General features: G+C 44.1%; 1 protein-coding gene across 2 annotated transcripts in view; it reads left to right on the forward strand.

The window, feature by feature from the left end:
* Positions 1–9,055, forward strand: part of LOC143361382 (uncharacterized) — a 113,142-nt gene extending 104,087 nt beyond the window's left edge. Inside the window, exons 5-7 of one of the 2 annotated variants that reach the window (XM_076800726.1) lie at positions 6,573–6,747; positions 7,221–7,472; positions 8,850–9,055. In XM_076800726.1, the coding sequence (XP_076656841.1) occupies positions 6,573–6,747; positions 7,221–7,472; positions 8,850–9,013 (591 nt within the window). In that variant the 3' untranslated portion in view covers positions 9,014–9,055. The remainder of the gene's footprint in view (positions 1–6,572; positions 6,748–7,220; positions 7,473–8,849) is intronic. The other variant, XM_076800727.1, reaches the window with a different exon arrangement.
* The last annotated feature ends 8,207 nt before the right edge of the window (positions 9,056–17,262 follow it).

Genomic DNA, 17,262 nt, shown 5'->3' on the forward strand with positions numbered 1-17,262 from the left:
TCGAGTGTTGCAGCAAGAAGCAGGCAGGTGGGTGCTGTCGACTCGTCCTCTTTATCCGAGCGTCTCTGTCTTCCTTTCCCACCCCTCTCGACTCCCCTACCCCGTTCGTATCAGCTTCTCCTTCTCCCGCTTAACCTAGCCCCTGTCTCTCTCTCTCTCTCTCTCTCTCTCTCCCTCTGGCTCATTCAACCACTGTCACCGTTGCGTCGTCTCTTCCGTCTGATCGCTGGCTATCCCTGACTTCGCGACCGTGTCCCCCTGTATCGGAGTATTGGTAATCCATAGGAAGCTACCCGCGGGCCCCTCGTCTCCACCCCCCCCCCCACCCCCCAGGCCGACATCACCCTCTTTGCTTCGCCTCGTATCCATCCACACACCAACACCAGCCCGTCCAACTTGGACGCCGTCAGTGTATTCGCTTCGGAGTCTCTTTCTCTCGTCCCCTGTGTCCTCTTCTCGCCGAGATATCGCCTAACGCGTTTCTCTCTTTCTCTCTTTCTCTCTCTCTCTCTCTCTCTATCTCTCTATCTCCTTCCTACCTCTCCATACCTCCCTCTCTTTCTCCCTCTCCGTTCCCCTACCGACTTTTCCGCCTCTCCCCGTCGCACTTTATATATCGGCTGTCCCTCTCTCTTTATTCCCATTCCCATTCTCATCCTCTTGTTTTGGTCCAATAGTCAGTCGCCGGTCTGATCGATGATACGCCAACAGCCAGTACTGCGCATGGCCGACTAAATACAAACTCACTCCTTATTATACCGGGTGTGCCAATAAAGGGGGTGGCGGGCCGTAGAATGGGTAGGACGAGGGGAGGGGTCGGAGGAGGAGGAGGAGGAGGAGGAGGAGGAGAGTGCCGAAGAAGGAGGAGGTGGAGGTTCGAGGTGGTGGAAAAGGAGGGCGAGAAAGCCCACCGTCGGAGTTCTCGCTCCTTCGAGCCGACGAACGCCACCATAAAGGATCCTCTTCCTCCTCGTTGCTGCTACCGCTGCTTCCTCCGCTGCAATCCAACCCCCTTTTCGACCACCCTAACCACCCACACCCCCCCCCCCCCAACCCCCGAAGAGACGCCTATATATCACTTCTGTCAGGCGTGCTTCGGTGTCTCCGTCTCTTGGTAAGCTATTCCAGGATGCCGAAGGATAATCCCGGTACGCGATTTCCGATCCCGAGCAGCTATAAAGGACTCATTGGCGATGGACCCGGAGCTTTCACCAACTCCGAGCTTTGCCTTTCTATAGGATTCCTCGGTTCGTTTTGCCGGGCTCCGCTCCCGAAACGGTGCGATACTACTTCCGGACACTGTTCTCATCAGACAACGTCAGGATCCTCGCGCGTAATCCTTCTACTCCTTCTTCTTCTTTGTCTTTTCCTGAAAATGCACGATCCCTTGCTCCATTCTCCCAGCTACATTTTTGTCTCTTACAATTTTGTCAAACAACGCTCGATTGACATTTCATTCCGCGAACCCTGAAATTCACCTTTGACAGGAGAATCTTCGGACACGATGATTAAAAAGTTCGATTCTCGGAGGCATCTTCACTGGAGAGAAACCGTGCAATTTTAACAAAGCAGGAATCCATCTGCTTGTCAAATGTTGGAAGGCAATTGTACAAAATGGTGGTTAATCATTAGACTGCGGATCTTTCTGTGAAGTATTTTATGGAGACCGGGATAATGACCAAGTCCGATTAGAATGTTCCTTATGGTAAGAGTGGAGATGTCATTGGCGTTTGTGTACATGCTTCCAAAAATACAATTTAAAGAAATAAATACAATTTTTCCAAATTTTTCGTTTCGTATTATCTAACGTAGTAAGCTAATCAATTTTTACAAAGCAGGAATCCATCTGCTTATAAAACGTTGGAAGATAATTGTACAAAATGGTGGTTAAACATTAGATTTTATGGAGACCAGGATAACGACCAAGTCCGATTAGAACGTTCCTTATGGTAAAAGTGGAGTGGAGATGTCATTGGTGTTTGCTACTGTACATGCTTCCAATTTATCCAAATTTTTCCATTAATATCATCTAATATAGTAAACTAATCTTGGTCAAGTTTAACTTCGGCCCATTTGTAAAAATGTTATTCTTAACCAGTGAACTGCGGAGTGTAATTTTAAAAATCCCTCACGGGCGCGGAATTAAAATCAAGCAACGACGAGTATACGCGTCGAACGCAGGCGAAATGCCGCTATAATAAATTCGACGAAACAAGTAAAGCAGTAAATGAGAAAGGATTTCATTTTTATTCGACAAGAAATTAACCAGTTAGCTGTTCTCGACGAGTATACTCGTCATGCGTGGAAAGTGGTTACAATTTGCAGCTTAAATTGCAAGTTTAGTGAAAACTAAAATATAGGTGTTCGTAAACTTCAATCGTCAAGACGTATTGTAAACATCAAGATATACTCCATATTACTTAATTCCACATTATAACAGCCACACATACTCTGTGTTTGACGAGCATACTGATCATCGTTTAATTTTTGCGACGCACTTTAGGTACACATTTTTCAAAGAGGTCGCAACAGCTAACTGGTTAACAATTCGTTAACGCCAACGGCGCCGCATTAGAGATTTGGTCCGACGTGTATACACGTCAAACGCGCTTAACCGGTTAAAGCGTTCGCCATGAATTATCGAGAATTAACGCGAAGGAAGCATAGCGATCGGGAAAAATGGAAAGTAAGTGTAGTTAGCTGGTAGGTAAACGGTTCCTTGGAAGCATAATGATTCGAGACGAGCAAATGAAGACGGGCGCGTTTAGAGGAGAGAACGCGGCGAAGGAAATGGGGTGACGGAAGCACACACTGCAGTAAACCCGAATCACTTGGCTTGCTGGAAGTCCGTTTAAACTCGTCTTCTTCGTTTCGCGTTCCTCGAACGGAACGTTCCCGCAGCATACGCGCGCGCGCGGTGAAACGATGCTCTCGCGAGCTCGCTCGGAAATCGAGTAACAGCTTTATGATCGGTACAATGATTTACGCGTCAGTGAATAGAAACGGCTGTCCTCGATCAATGGAAGATTTCCTGCAGGATTCTCTCTCCGTTCCGCGGGACCATTACCATTTCCGCGACACGAGCGGGTTGCGCACCGCGGCCTCCAGTCCCTTTTCATTCGTGCACGTTCGACGCCGTCTGCTTTCCGTCCTCCCGGGATGACGGACTATTACGTTCGATTACGCGATCCCGGGGCTTCTGAAACGGATTGACGGTGTCAAAGATTTCAACCGGAGAAAATTGAAGGATCTCTGTTCGCGACCGTCTTTTCAACCCCGTCGAACCCGACGGAGTTCACGTTCGCGACCGGCGAAATGAAAATTCTTTTGTCTCCGCGCGTTTCCAACGTTTTCCACGGGCTGCTCCGCAGGGCTGGCGGCGGCGGTGGGAAATAAAAAAAAAAAAACATGGCCGGGCCCGTTCGATGGCTAGGAGGAAGATAATTTCGGGGTGGCAGGGCAAATTGACAGGGCAACGGGTTCCCATTCACTCGAATTACGTTCCAATTCTGCCGGTGACTTTAGCATTGTTGCTACAAATTGGTACACGCCCTGGCCTCCGGCCGCGCACACCTCCCGCCCCCTCCAGCCCCTCCATAGTCCCGCTATGGTGCACACGTCTCGCAAATGATGCGTGTGCAGGCCTTTTTAAATAACATCCTCGGACGATCACGTACACCGACCGCCGGAAGGAGTCGGGGCTCGTGCGTGACGGATTGGCCGCTGTCGAACGAAACTGTTGCGAAACGTTTTCGATGCCCCTGTTCGACGGACGATCCTCTTTTGCGCGGAATTTTCACCGCCATACCGGGCTCTGACTCCACATAGATTTCACTTGAAGTTATTTGCGGGGCTCGAAACCGCACACGTTTCTCCCCACGGTTTCCGGAGAAACGCGCCGACGAATTTTTCACCGGAAGTTGTGTCCGAATCTTGTGGAGTAGGGTACGGTGTCTGGCAGTCCGACGGGCAAGTCCCTGGACTTGAATACTTTTATTTGCTGAAGGTCAGTAGTTGTTAGGGAACGTTCTTTTTAGTCGCACAACACATTTGGGCATTCGCGTGTTAAGAATACCGGGTGTCCCAAAAATGTTGTACTACCTTGAAGGGGGAGATTCCTGAGGTCGTTTCAAGTAACTTTTTCCTTTGCGAAAATGCTCTCCGCGGCTCTGTTAAAGAGTTATTAATGAAAAATACGGGCCAATCAGAGCGCGGTTACAGCAGGCGGATTCTGACTCAGCCAATACCAACGCCTCTGTCCCAACAATCATGATTAAAGAAGAATTAAAAAGGATGAAATAAAAATTCACAGTAAAATTCTTTTCGAACGCAGTGGAATGCTGAGGTGATTCGAAGTAACTTTTTCCTTTGCGAAAATCTTCCCCCAAGCTTTGTTAAGGGGTTATTAACGAAAAACATAGACCAATCGGTGCACAGGTTCCGCTGAGCGCGGCGTTGGCATTGGCCGAGCCGCACTCCGTTCGCAGTAGTCGCGCTCTGATTGGTCCGTGTTTTTCGTTAATAACTCCTTAACAAAACCGCGGAAAAGAATTCCGCAAAGGAAAAAATTACTTGAAATGACCTCAGGAATTAACCCTTTGGAGGAAATACAACATTTTTGGGACAACCTGTATGCTTTGGTTTCTTTCTAAATGAGAATCATTTCAATGTAGAATCATCGATGGAACTATGAAGTTACCAGTAAGGGAAATGTCCCTTGGGACTTGTTAGCCCGCGTTGGGTCTTTGATGCATAAAATTGAAATGAAAGAAATTTAATAATCTAAACTTTATAATTTATAACGTATCAACATTTACGGTGTTTAGAGTAGCTACATTATTTTAACCACCCAACAGACTTTCTCTGAAATAATTTATTCTCAAAAATATCGACGAGCAGCGTGACTAAATGAATTATATGAAAATGACCTCGAGGGGGATATACACTACCGCTCAAAAGTATCCGGACACTACGCGGTGGATACGTCGATGAATCTCGTATTTAATTTTAGTGTAGTATTGGTTAGTTCCACATTTTTAATTTAAAACATTAGATATTTCATAAGAAACTTCATAAGAAATAACTTTTATGCAATGCTAATACGTATTTCACAAGTGTCCGGATACTTTTGAGAGGTAGTGTATATATATATACAGTCAAACCTGTTTTTGTGTGGTAGATAGGGACCACATAAAAGAAACCGCACAAAAAAAAATATTCAGAAACTTTATAAATAGCTAACAAAATAATTTTTTACAAGATATTAAAGAAAATTTTTTGCGCGGTGGAGAGGGACCGCATAAAAAAGTCTCACTTGGAAAATATGTCAAAGATTTACGAAATAGCGAGAAAGTGCTCTCCAAACAAAATAAATAATTAAATTACACATGGAAACAATTAAAAAAAGATTTAATTTCTCATTTTAAACATGGAGAAATTTTCCAAATGCACATAATTCAATACTACTAGTCGTAGTCCAAATCGCGCATCTTCTTGCGATGAGAACATTACAAGGGTGTTATAATGCCAATACCGTGGCATTCATATACTGCATAAAAAAAAATCGCATAGAAAAGGACCGCACAAAAACAGGTTTGACTGTATATATAATTTGAATCAACTTTTACATAAAAAAATGGTAGAATTTTCAGCTGAAAATGTTGCGAAAAGTGCCGATAAATACGAATTTGGACGCGCTGACGTGCCGAACGGCGAAGCATTCGGATGACGAAGATCGGCGTGACAATGACCAATTTCACGGCTGCGATTGGTTTACTTAGTGTTAGTTGACGACGCGGGAAACTTGGAAATCGAGCTCGTTAAAGTTGAAACTCGTTCGGAGGGGGCGAACGCGTCCCAAGGAAGCGGCACGCGTCGCCGCCCTAGGTGGTCCGATGATCAGAATCGTTAACAAGTAGCCTAACGGGACGGCGAACCGCGAAAAACAGGATAACGAGCCCCAAGGTGATCGTTTAAGCGTAATAGTTAACTATGAGCAGGCATGGAACCGCGTGCACGTAACCGATCGCACGCCATTGCGTTCCAATTAGGGGAACAATGATCATTAAACGGGCAAGTGAGTCGAGATCGTGCTAGTAGATCCCTCAACAACGCCTCTTTCGCTATACTGGAAAAATGGAACGTGTTTTATTAATTTTACGAACACATACGAAACAAGAAAATTCAAAACATCACAGGAGAAAATGTAGAAATAAATATTCTGGTGTTGACACTCGTACGAGTCGGATGTACTTAATTTTTCGTTCATATTTATTTTCAAAATCGGTGCTTTTCGTGCATAGTTATTGTTGCTATTGTAAAACTACTGCGAGTAAAGCAACGATTCACTCGGGAATTCCTAAACACTGGAGTGAACTGTGGACGCAGGAACATGTACTGGACGATTTCCCGTGGATTTCGTGTGCGCATGAAACTACAACATAGGGGAAATGGAGTGAATCTTTAGAGATATTGATTTTTATTGCAAATACATTTAATTAAATTCCAGCACTGGGATATCGAAGTTTATTTTGGTGGCAAAGTATTTCATACGCGTGCTTGTTCTGTCGCAGGTGTGGTTTCAAAACCGGAGAGCAAAATGGCGCAAAACCGAGAAGTGCTGGGGCAGGAGCACCATAATGGCGGAGTACGGACTCTACGGAGCGATGGTGCGACACTCGTTGCCGCTTCCGGAAACCATCCTGAAAAGCGCCAAGGAAAACGAGTCGGTGGCGCCGTGGTTGTTGGGTAAGGACCATCAACAATATCATTTCTCGACGTTCCAAACGTTTTTTCGCATTAAGTTTTGCTAACTTCGCGCACCTAAATTACTGGGTGTACAAATGTGTTCGTGACCTTAACAATTAATCGATTGAAATTTTCGTTCGAACTCGAATTCTTGACTGGGTTCATCAGCACGTGTAAATGATATCGTTATTGAGAGCTAAATATGTTATAGTTGTTTCGTAAATGAACGACTTTGTGAAGGTAAAGTCGCGAATGAGTTAGTGCACCTAATGTTTATGAAATGAGAACACAGGTGAACGTAAACAATTTTTTTTTTATGGAAAGCTAAATTGTCAAAGGCGCGCGGAGCCAGCAACGCTTAGCAATTCGCGCGTAGAAAAAAAAAAGAGAGAGACGATAGAAAGAAAGAAAAAAAGAATGGAAGAGAGAAGAGGAGCAAATCTCGATTTTATTTTTCTGTTCGTCTGTATCAGCTCAATCATCTAAGACGAGCAGCTTTAGTCAAGATATCGAAAATAATCAAGAACTGATTGACTGTGGCCCCGCAGGGATGCACCGGAAGTCAATCGAAGCGGCGGAGCATCTCAAGTCTGGCGGCGAGGACAGTGGAAATGACCACAACGGAAGCGGAAGCAGCCCCCATCACAGCCATCACCAAGGCGGACCGACTAGCTCCGAGAGTGGACAAGAAAGCCAGGATGGCATGGGGCCTTCATCCTCGTCAGGTAACATTTCTCACGCTAAATTCATTTCTCAGAAGGATCTCCAAAAACCAACAAGAATTTTCGTTGGATTTGACACATTGCGCAGAATAAAAATTTGTCTGGGTTAGTTACAAAATGTAGGAGCCACACAGATATGTGCTTCCCTTCTGTCAATGGTTCTACTGTTTTGCGTTTGATTCATGTCTACCATAAATGCATAAAATTCCCAGTCTACGTACAGTCCTCTTTCGATATAAGACGATGGTTCGGGACGACTTTCGACGTATTGCGGACGAGGGTATCTGAGAGTTTATTGGTCCCATAAAGTTGTCCGGCAGACCATAATGTGGTCGACCATAACATCGTCGTCTTATATCGAAAGAAAACTGTACAGCCCGTTCAGGGAGACGAGTCAGGACGGATAAACAGAACACAGTGTTTACTCGATATATGTCCAAAACGCGGGTCTAGCCACGAACATAAATCGGCCAGGAGATTCTTTGATCCACGATTTCTTTGATACAATGTTTACTCTATATACAGGGTCATCCGTTTTTAAACGGCCAAGCGTCAACCAGCTATAGAGGACCCCAAATGAAACAACTTTCACCCCTAACACTTTTTTTGATTCGGTCTTGATTTTTAGATAATTGCAAAAACCCGTCATTTTTTGCGTTCACTTAAGATTAAATATATTAGGACTGCAATGATGTATCTTGATGATTTTTCCTTTGTTTGGTTTAAAATAAATAGGGGCATCTTTTTTATTAAGTCAACTTTTTTGTATGACCTTTTGGATCTTGGTTTTTTTGACATGGGGCACGCCGTGGAGACTGAATGAAATAACTTCGAATCAAAAAAAGTGTTAGGGGTGAAAGTTGTTCCATTTGGAGTCCTCTATAGCTGGTTGACGTTTGGCCGTTTAAAATCGGATGACCCTGTATATGTCCCAAATGCCGCGGGATATACCTTGTGAGTGGCCAAGAAACTTGAGAGTTCTCGATCGCCGAGGAGTGTAAAATAATACAAAGAATATTAGGATGTCGTCGACAGTACTTGCCGCAGTGACTAATAAAATATAGGACGAATGTTTTACACTCCTCGGCGGCGAGCATCGCTGTCCTTTTCTATGTTCGGCGCGGATCAAAGAACACTCCCGGGGAATAAACGATATAAAGCCCCGTGTTGTTGACATATATCGCGAATTCGCAGTACCTAGTTGAGCCATTGCAGGAATTAAGATTCGTGTGATATGAAATGTAAAAAAGTTAGAGTTAGAGGAACGGCATTCTATGCCGCGGAAGTTTTGGCACAGTGTTTGCCAGCTACGTAGACATGCTAAATCTAAAGAAGAATTCGCGTGGAGTGTACTAACCAGATGAAATCTCGAATTCACAGGAATGGTCCAGGACACGGAGCAGCTGAGGAACGAGAGCATCGCCTGTCTGAGGGCGAAAGCGCAACAGCATCAGTTGCAGTTGAGCCTGCAGCCAACGGCGGCGCCGACCAGCACCGCGTACGCACCGGGCCCTCAGACGAGCACGCTGCACGCCTCGGTTTAATCACCGTTTCGCCTCGTTTCCTGTGAACCAGCCAACCTGGGAAATGTTCGCAACACCTGAAACAGTCTATTTCCGGCTGATCGACCGCGGTGGAGCCGGGCGACTGCTTCGAACGGGTCGTCGGCGTCTCCGATCAACCTGTCGAACGAAAGAAAACGGTTGCGCGTGTCTCTGTAACGACGATCGGAGACCCGTTTAGAGATCCATCGCGCGGAAACCCGTAGACGATCATCGGTTCGAGAATCGTCGCAGCTTCACCAGCGGACGGTATATCGCGCGTAGCAGAATTGGAATAGTCGAGCGACTGAATCAGGGTGAACAGAGTCTGGAACTGCCTACCGGGAGATGTACAAAACGGCACGCACCACATACACAACGAACACGTCGCCATGATCTGTTTAGGCTGACGTCATCGAAGCGATCGCGAGTATCGCGCTGCTGGGCCTACGCTGTTCTCGCGTTTCGCGTTTGTCCTCTCCTATGGAAAATCGAATCGGGAAACGGAAACGGAAACGGAAACGAAAACGGAAACGAAAACGGAACGAGCAACGAGAATCACACTTCGAGTCGGTCCTTATCAACGAAACGGTGGCCTATGGACGGCCGGTACCCACGGCGAAGTCGTCGATCGCTCGAACCCGCTCACAACTCACCAGAACCGCGTCCTCGTTGTCTACCGAGCAGAGACACCCCGGTCTCCGAGAGGATTGCGGAAAGCGAATAACTAATTAGAAGCTGTAGCCGCTTTTCTATAACCCAACGGCGACTGTGTAACGCGTACCACGCGACCCATACTACCATTACACAGTGTTTACTCGATATATGTCCAAAACACGGGTCTATCCGTGGACATACATCGGCCAGGAGATACTATTCTTTGATCCACGCGACCTTACACTTCTCGACGACCGAGGTAGCGGCGATAGTTCTGGGACTTTTATCGGCTAGGCATTTGGGACATATATGAAGTAAACACTGTATGTATATCCGTTACACAGACGACGACGTAAAACATGCGAATTCTCTATATATGTCAGCAACACGGGTCTCGATGTCGTTTATCGTCCAGGAGTATTTTATTCTTTGATCCGCACCGAACGTAGAAAAGGACAACGATGCTCGGCGACCGAGGTCTCTGGAGCTTCTTGGCCTCTCGTGAGGTATACCTCGCGGTAGTGGGGATAATTCCGCGACATTTATCGGCCATGCCTCGGCGACATATACAGAGAATTCACTGTGACCATGTAACAGCGAGCGTACGTTCTAAACGCGGTGAACGACGAGCGCCCGTTCGCGTGACCGTCTAACGAAGATTTGCGCCTTTAGACCACCGAAAACGACTTGCAACGAACGACTAAAGTTAAACGAATCACTGTGGAGAAGTGAGAAACGAATTACATAGATACGCCACATCGAACTCGACGGACGCTTGCCTTTGGCGTCGGGACAACGTTCCTCGCGGACCTCCGCGGGGAACAAGCGAGAATCCTGGATTTATTTCGTCGATAATGGAGTGAATGGTTTGCGTGAGAGAGCGACAGAGTGAGAGAGAGAGAGAGAGAGAGAGAGAGAGTCCTCGCGATCAAGGCGAAACAGCGCGTTACTGGAAAAACGTTTAATTAGACTTCCTATACCCCCGCAAGTACTTAAAGAAGAACGTAACTGTTGTCAAATGTGCAATATGTCGGTATTAAGTTCTAGTTGGTTAAGGCATTATACTTTATTTACGGATACACCCGCGTGAGGCGTCGGTCGGGGTAATGGCGACTCGACGAAACAATGGAGAGCTCGATGTTAATTAGGATCTCGAACAGTAGGACGATGTTAGGAACGCTTGAAAGGAAAAGTGTGTCTTCTAAAGTCGCAGCAATCGTTATACAGGGTGTCCCAAAAATGTGCTTCTTGGAAAAGGGTGATTCCCGAGTTCGTTTCAATTAACTTTTTCCTTTGCGAAAATGTTCTCCGCGGCTTCGTTCAAGAGTTATTAACGAAAAACACAGGATCCGCCTGCTGTATCCACTCTCTGATTGGTCCGTGTTTTTCGCCAATAACTCCTTAACAGAGCCGCGGAGAACATTTTCGCAAAGGAAAAGGTTACTTCGAATAATCTTAGGAATCGCTCCTTTCAAGGAAGTACAACATTTTTGGGACACCCTGTAGAACGTAAGCTCGTCTTTTTGACATGATCTCGACACGGTGGTTAATCGAAGAAATTATATAGAAAATTGAAGAAATATTTTGATCTCGTCGTTCCCCCAGTTTTTCTGGATCCCACTGTAATTTGTATTGTTCCACTTCGTGGCTGTCCAACCGCAACGTCGTCGTTATCTCACCTCCCGCCCACTGTATATAAATATTATAAATACAAAGTATATATAAAAAGTATATATATATATATATATAAGAATATAAAATGCGAATATATGTGGTTACGAGGCACGCTAAGCCGGACGAATCTCTTTTGCGGTTCGCGTTCGAGGTCTGCACCGCGAGTTTTCAACGAGTCTTGCTTCCGATTTTCGCGTCACTTTTGCACGTTATTTTTGATGACACTGTCCCGAGAATTCGGGGATGGACCGGCTGGCAGAAGGTTTCGTTCGCCTTGGACACACTGGACTATACACACACCTAACGTAAAGCACTATAATTTAAACGAATCAATTACGGGATGAGGTAACCACATGCTCCGCGGAGGCAGCGGTGAAAAACGATGCGGGGTAAATGAACACCAAGATGTTGTGTTCTGTGAGACACACACACACGCGACAACGAGCTTCGGATCTCAAACGAATCTCCCTATATCCGAGTGCCCCAAACGCATGCATAGTAGTCGGCTAGTGTATGTAATAAATAAAGTTTCTGAACAAAACGACAACGCGTTCGTTCTGCTGCTTCGAATCTTCCTATTTCCTTTTAATCGCCTGATGAGAGATCATCAGGCATTGGGTAAAAATTGTTCAATAATAAATTTCAAACTAGGATATCAAGCCTTACCAACAATTTTAGAATTGCTGGAATAATAAATATGAGCCAAGAATAATTCACCATTTCGAACACAACGGTCAGAAAAAGAGTTCACATTATTTAATTCTTAGTTGGGAAAGTCCGAGTCAATTGTAATTGCATCAGCCACATTTAAATCACGAATTTTTCAAGCGCAATCGTGATTTTATGTTTCTTTTGAAGAGACAAAGAAATCGGTAACGAGTGAATATTGCCACCGTGACAAGGCTTTGTTTCATTAAAGCCAACAATTACGTGTAATGATGCTCTTGGATATTTCAGAGGTCCCGTCGAACAGTACTTAATAACTCTCATTGAAAAAATGAATGATGGGCTTCGATGTATCGCGAAATTTTACGTTGCTTTCAAACGATAATGCCGCCGAGCAGCGCCAGCACAGAAGACCTCCTGATGCGAAAAAATAATTAAAAGTTTATTAATTATCGAGGCGCGGCGTTGTGGATTTTTAGGCGCACCAATATAAAAATAATTTCTCGCGTACTGAATTTATAACGAGCCTTGAGAATATCTCTACAACTTTTTCACATTACATTCTATTTGTCGCACGTACGCTATACCTATCCGAGAAACATTTAAATATCGGAAAAGTTCATTTACGATTTACAAATAATTTGCAAATGCCGCTTCAAGTTGAAGACAATGTCTTATTTCGTGGTTTCACTGAATTTATTTGTGCAATTAAATTGTACAAGCAAAAATGATGAAATAATTTCGCCGTTTGATATTATGGCGACATCTCTGATCAAGGAGACGTCATACAAGGAAAGCATACTTCCAAATTGCACATCTGGTCACGGACACTATTGTGCTAAAATTCTGCATTAGAAGAAAGTCTCCAGAGGTTTCCGAGGGATCCAGGAGGCCCGTTAAGGATGCACAGTTCCCTTGTCCGTTCTGAGGGTATCCGGAAGCCTTGCAGGAGTCTCCAGTAACATCCGACGGGCTCCAGACGTTCGAGGATAAACGCAACGTCGTCATTTTTAATTTTATGCACGCCGTTTTCATTATGTTTTTGTGTAATATCTTTATCTTCGAAATAAACTTATATACAACAATTATTGTGTAGCAAAAATTATTTTCCCTTCCTTATTTCCGAGTTATACTACTGAAATTACGAAATTTTCCTTTGTCTGGCTTGACGCTCACTTGTACTACTGAAATTCGGATACCTCCTTCGATATCATGTTCTCCTAATACAAAAGTGAAATTTTCGAAAATTTTCGGAAAATTTTCGCCCGTCTGACTTGTCGTTGACTCGTACCACTGAAACTTCGAAAATTTTCGAGCGGCTGGCTTGACGTTGACTTGTACTACTGAAATTCGGATACCTCCTTCGATATCATGTTCTCCTAATACAAAAGCGAAATTTTCGAAAATTTTCGGAAAATTTTTGCCCGTCTGACTTGTCGTTGACTCGTACCACTGAAATTTCGAAAATTTTCGAGCGGCTGGCTTGACGTTGACTTGTACTACTGAAATTCGGATACCTCCTTCGATATCATGTTCTCCTAATACAAAAGCGAAATTTTCGAAAATTTTCGGAAAATTTTTGCCCGTCTGACTTGTCGTTGACTCGTACCACTGAAATTTCGAAAATTTTCGAGCGTCTGGCTTGACGTTGACTTGTACTACTGAAATTCGGATACCTCCTTCGATATCATGTTCTCCTAATACAAAAGCGAAATTTTCGAAAATTTTCGAAAAATTTTCGCCCGTCTGACTTGTCGTTGACTCGTACCACTGAAATTTCGAAAATTTTCGAGCGGCTGGCTTGACGTTGACTTGTACTACTGAAATTCGGATACCTCCTTCGATATCATGTTCTCCTAATACAAAAGCGAAATTTTCGAAAATTTTCGGAAAATTTTTGCCCGTCTGACTTGTCGTTGACTCGTACCACTGAAATTTCGAAAATTTTCGAGCGGCTGGCTTGACGTTGACTTGTACTACTGAAATTCGGATACCTCCTTCGATATCATGTTCTCCTAATACAAAAGCGAAATTTTCGAAAATTTTCGGAAAATTTTTGCCCGTCTGACTTGTCGTTGACTCGTACCACTGAAATTTCGAAAATTTTCGAGCGTCTGGCTTGACGTTGACTTGTACTACTGAAATTCGGATACCTCCTTCGATATCATGTTCTCCTAATACAAAAGTGAAATTTTCGAAAATTTTCGGAAAATTTTCGCCCGTCTGACTTGTCGTTGACTCGTACCACTGAAATTTCGAAAATTTTCGAGCGGCTGGCTTGACGTTGACTTGTACTACTGAAATTCGGATACCTCCTTCGATATCATGTTCTCCTAATACAAAAGCGAAATTTTCGAAAATTTTCGGAAAATTTTTGCCCGTCTGACTTGTCGTTGACTCGTACTACTGAAATTTCGAAAATTTTCGAGCGTCTGGCTTGACGTTGACTTGTACTACTGAAATTCGTGCCACCTCCTTCGATATCATGTTCTCCTAATACAAAGTTAAATTTTCTACATTTTCGAAAATTTTCGAAATTTTCGGATTTCTACTAGGAGAACATGATAGCAAAAGAGGTGGCACGAAATCTTGGCGCCAATTTCAAAAATTTTATTTTTCCCGAAGTTTTCGAAGACTTAATTTAATTGTAATATGGAATATTCATTTCCAAGGTGGAGAAAGAAGAACACATTGACTGTTGTAACTAATATTCTTTATTTTTCACCAAATAAATTACAATATTAAACGTGTACATACAAGGATAGAAGACATGTATATACAAAATAGAACCAAATAGAACTAAAATCGTCGAGGTACTCAGAAAGCTTTGACAGGAATTTGATGCCGGCGCCATGTAGCGGTAGATATTAGAACTTTTCCGCAGGTAATTTTGACTTGTCGTTTCAGCATTTTGCGATTCACCCCAGTCGGATTGGCTTCTGCCAGATAGGATACGAAAGTGCTCACGACCGGGATTTTTGGGTCTTCGGTATAGTGCTGCCCTGATACTAAATTGTGGCCTGGATTAGATCCAACACCCACGGCAGAGAGGAACCGTCTGTGCTCATGATCTGAAATACCGACGTTGTTAACAGCAGCACAAACAAGGTATAGGAGTAGAGTCTACTCAGTAGACCAATCACCATATGGGGTTTCGTGTCTCACGATCTGAAATACCGACATCGTTAACAGCAACTAGATTTCTTACGCCCTCTACGCTGACGAACGATAAATGTTGTAACTACATCCACGAGAAGCTTAGACCATATACCTGTAATAAATGGAGGGATCTCCGATCGGATGAATGACAACTTTAAACAAAAAATATCAACTTTAAGAACAGAAACTTTGGAAATTTCAGAAGCAAGGTTTAATTACAAATCCAGAAAAAGAATTGCCGATGTTCATTGAATGAAAAGGTACTCCGAAACAAAAACTGTGTGTTTCGGTTAATAATTAAACGGAGCTTACCAAGAAGCTGAAGGTGGGCCCAGAGTAAACAACGAAAGCATTGAAGGCCCCTTGACCCGTCCTGAGCTAGTCTAAAGTAAATTCAGACACAATTAAATTAAATACACAAGTTTTTTTTTTTCTTATAATTAGTAAGTCATAAATTCTATTTTACAAAGTGATCGCAAATTGTAAATGAGCAGCTATTAGCTCGATATTATTCTCTATTTGTAAGATACTAGAAGTTCTTACAAATAGAGAATAATACCGATTGCCCAGGTCTCACCACGAGGAGGTTGCTGCACAAGAGACCCGAAAGGAAGCCAGAAGGAATTCAATACGCTTCCTTCCGACTCCCTTTCTTACAACGACGATTTATAATCTTGCAAACTAAATTTCGCAGATCGCTAAATGGAAAAGATTACTTTTCCACAGAAAGAAAAGTTCACTTTTCCATTTAACGTATGTCGAGTAATTATTGCGGGAGAAAGGTGTAAATCGGAGAAGAAGTCTCCGATCCACGGGGAATCAAGAACGAATCAGGCAGAAGGCTCTGATTCTTTCAAAGCGAGAAACAAAACGGAACCAGAGCAGAAGGCTCTGGTTCAAGGGTTACGCGACGCGTACAATGCTTACAAGCTATCTGCCGACCAGTACGGTACCCGACGCTTCCTCACAGAGAACGATGGCCAGGGACGCGCCTCCACCTTTTGGTAGATCAACCTAACCCCAACTACCCGCCACGAGCAACGCTGACGCAACAAGGCGACGGAAAGACTTATGGGGAATGAAACAGGGAGTGCAATGGAATGAAACCCCTGCTCCCGGCGCGAGCCACGCCAGCGTCGACATGACTTAGGCAGACATTTTACGAAGGAAGGGTTCTACCTGGCGAGTACTGCTCCCTGACCATCAATTCTCAGTGCATCCACGTCGAATATCGCAACGTGGACCGGTTCAAAACTAGCAAGCAAGGTCCGACACAGCCTTCTGCTGTGTCGGAGTTAACAATCGGGTCGAGCAAAGTGAATTTAGGGCAATAATTACTCGACATAATTACAACGACGATCAAATATCTTAATAACTAATGTACGCACGCAAGTCGAGCAATTATTGTGGGCAAAAATGACTGGCCACAGCAGAAGGCTGTGACCCAAATCAACAAGCGAATTTAACAAAATGAATCTAACACAATAATTGGTCGACAACTAATACTAACTTACAAATAAATCGGCGTCTTCTTTCGATTCGGCATCTTCTTTCGATTCGGCGTCTTCTTTCAATTCGGCGTCTTCGATCGATGCGTTGTCTTCGGTGGATGATAAATAAGACCAGCTGTCCTACACCAACTGAAGCAGACAAATCATAATTAGTCTCAATTCAATGCAGGAACAAAAATAGAAGAACACGATGAATAGGAGAAGAAACGATGAGAAAAAACGATGAGAAGAAACGATGAGAATAAAGAAACGACGAGATACAAACTCTAAACCCCGTACACGAGTACGGCCTACCTAACATGCACAAGAGTGCGAATCTACCAGCTCACGAGAGCCAACCTAATACCAGCTGACGAGAGCCAAGTTAACCCCGCACACGAGCGCGGCCTACCTAACATGCACAAGAGTGCGAATCTACCAGCTCACGAGAGCCAAACTAACCCCGTACACAAGTACGGCCTAACCGACAACAAACCAAGAAGAGTAAGAAAGACGAATAATTTCAATCAAAAATAAATCGAACGAAATTGGGACGCAACGACCTATAAGCTAGGGTCGCCCCGGGTTCGCTAATAACCGTACTCA

Source organism: Halictus rubicundus, chromosome 15 (genome assembly GCF_050948215.1).
Source record: "Halictus rubicundus isolate RS-2024b chromosome 15, iyHalRubi1_principal, whole genome shotgun sequence".
Lineage (NCBI taxonomy): Eukaryota > Metazoa > Arthropoda > Insecta > Hymenoptera > Halictidae > Halictus > Halictus rubicundus.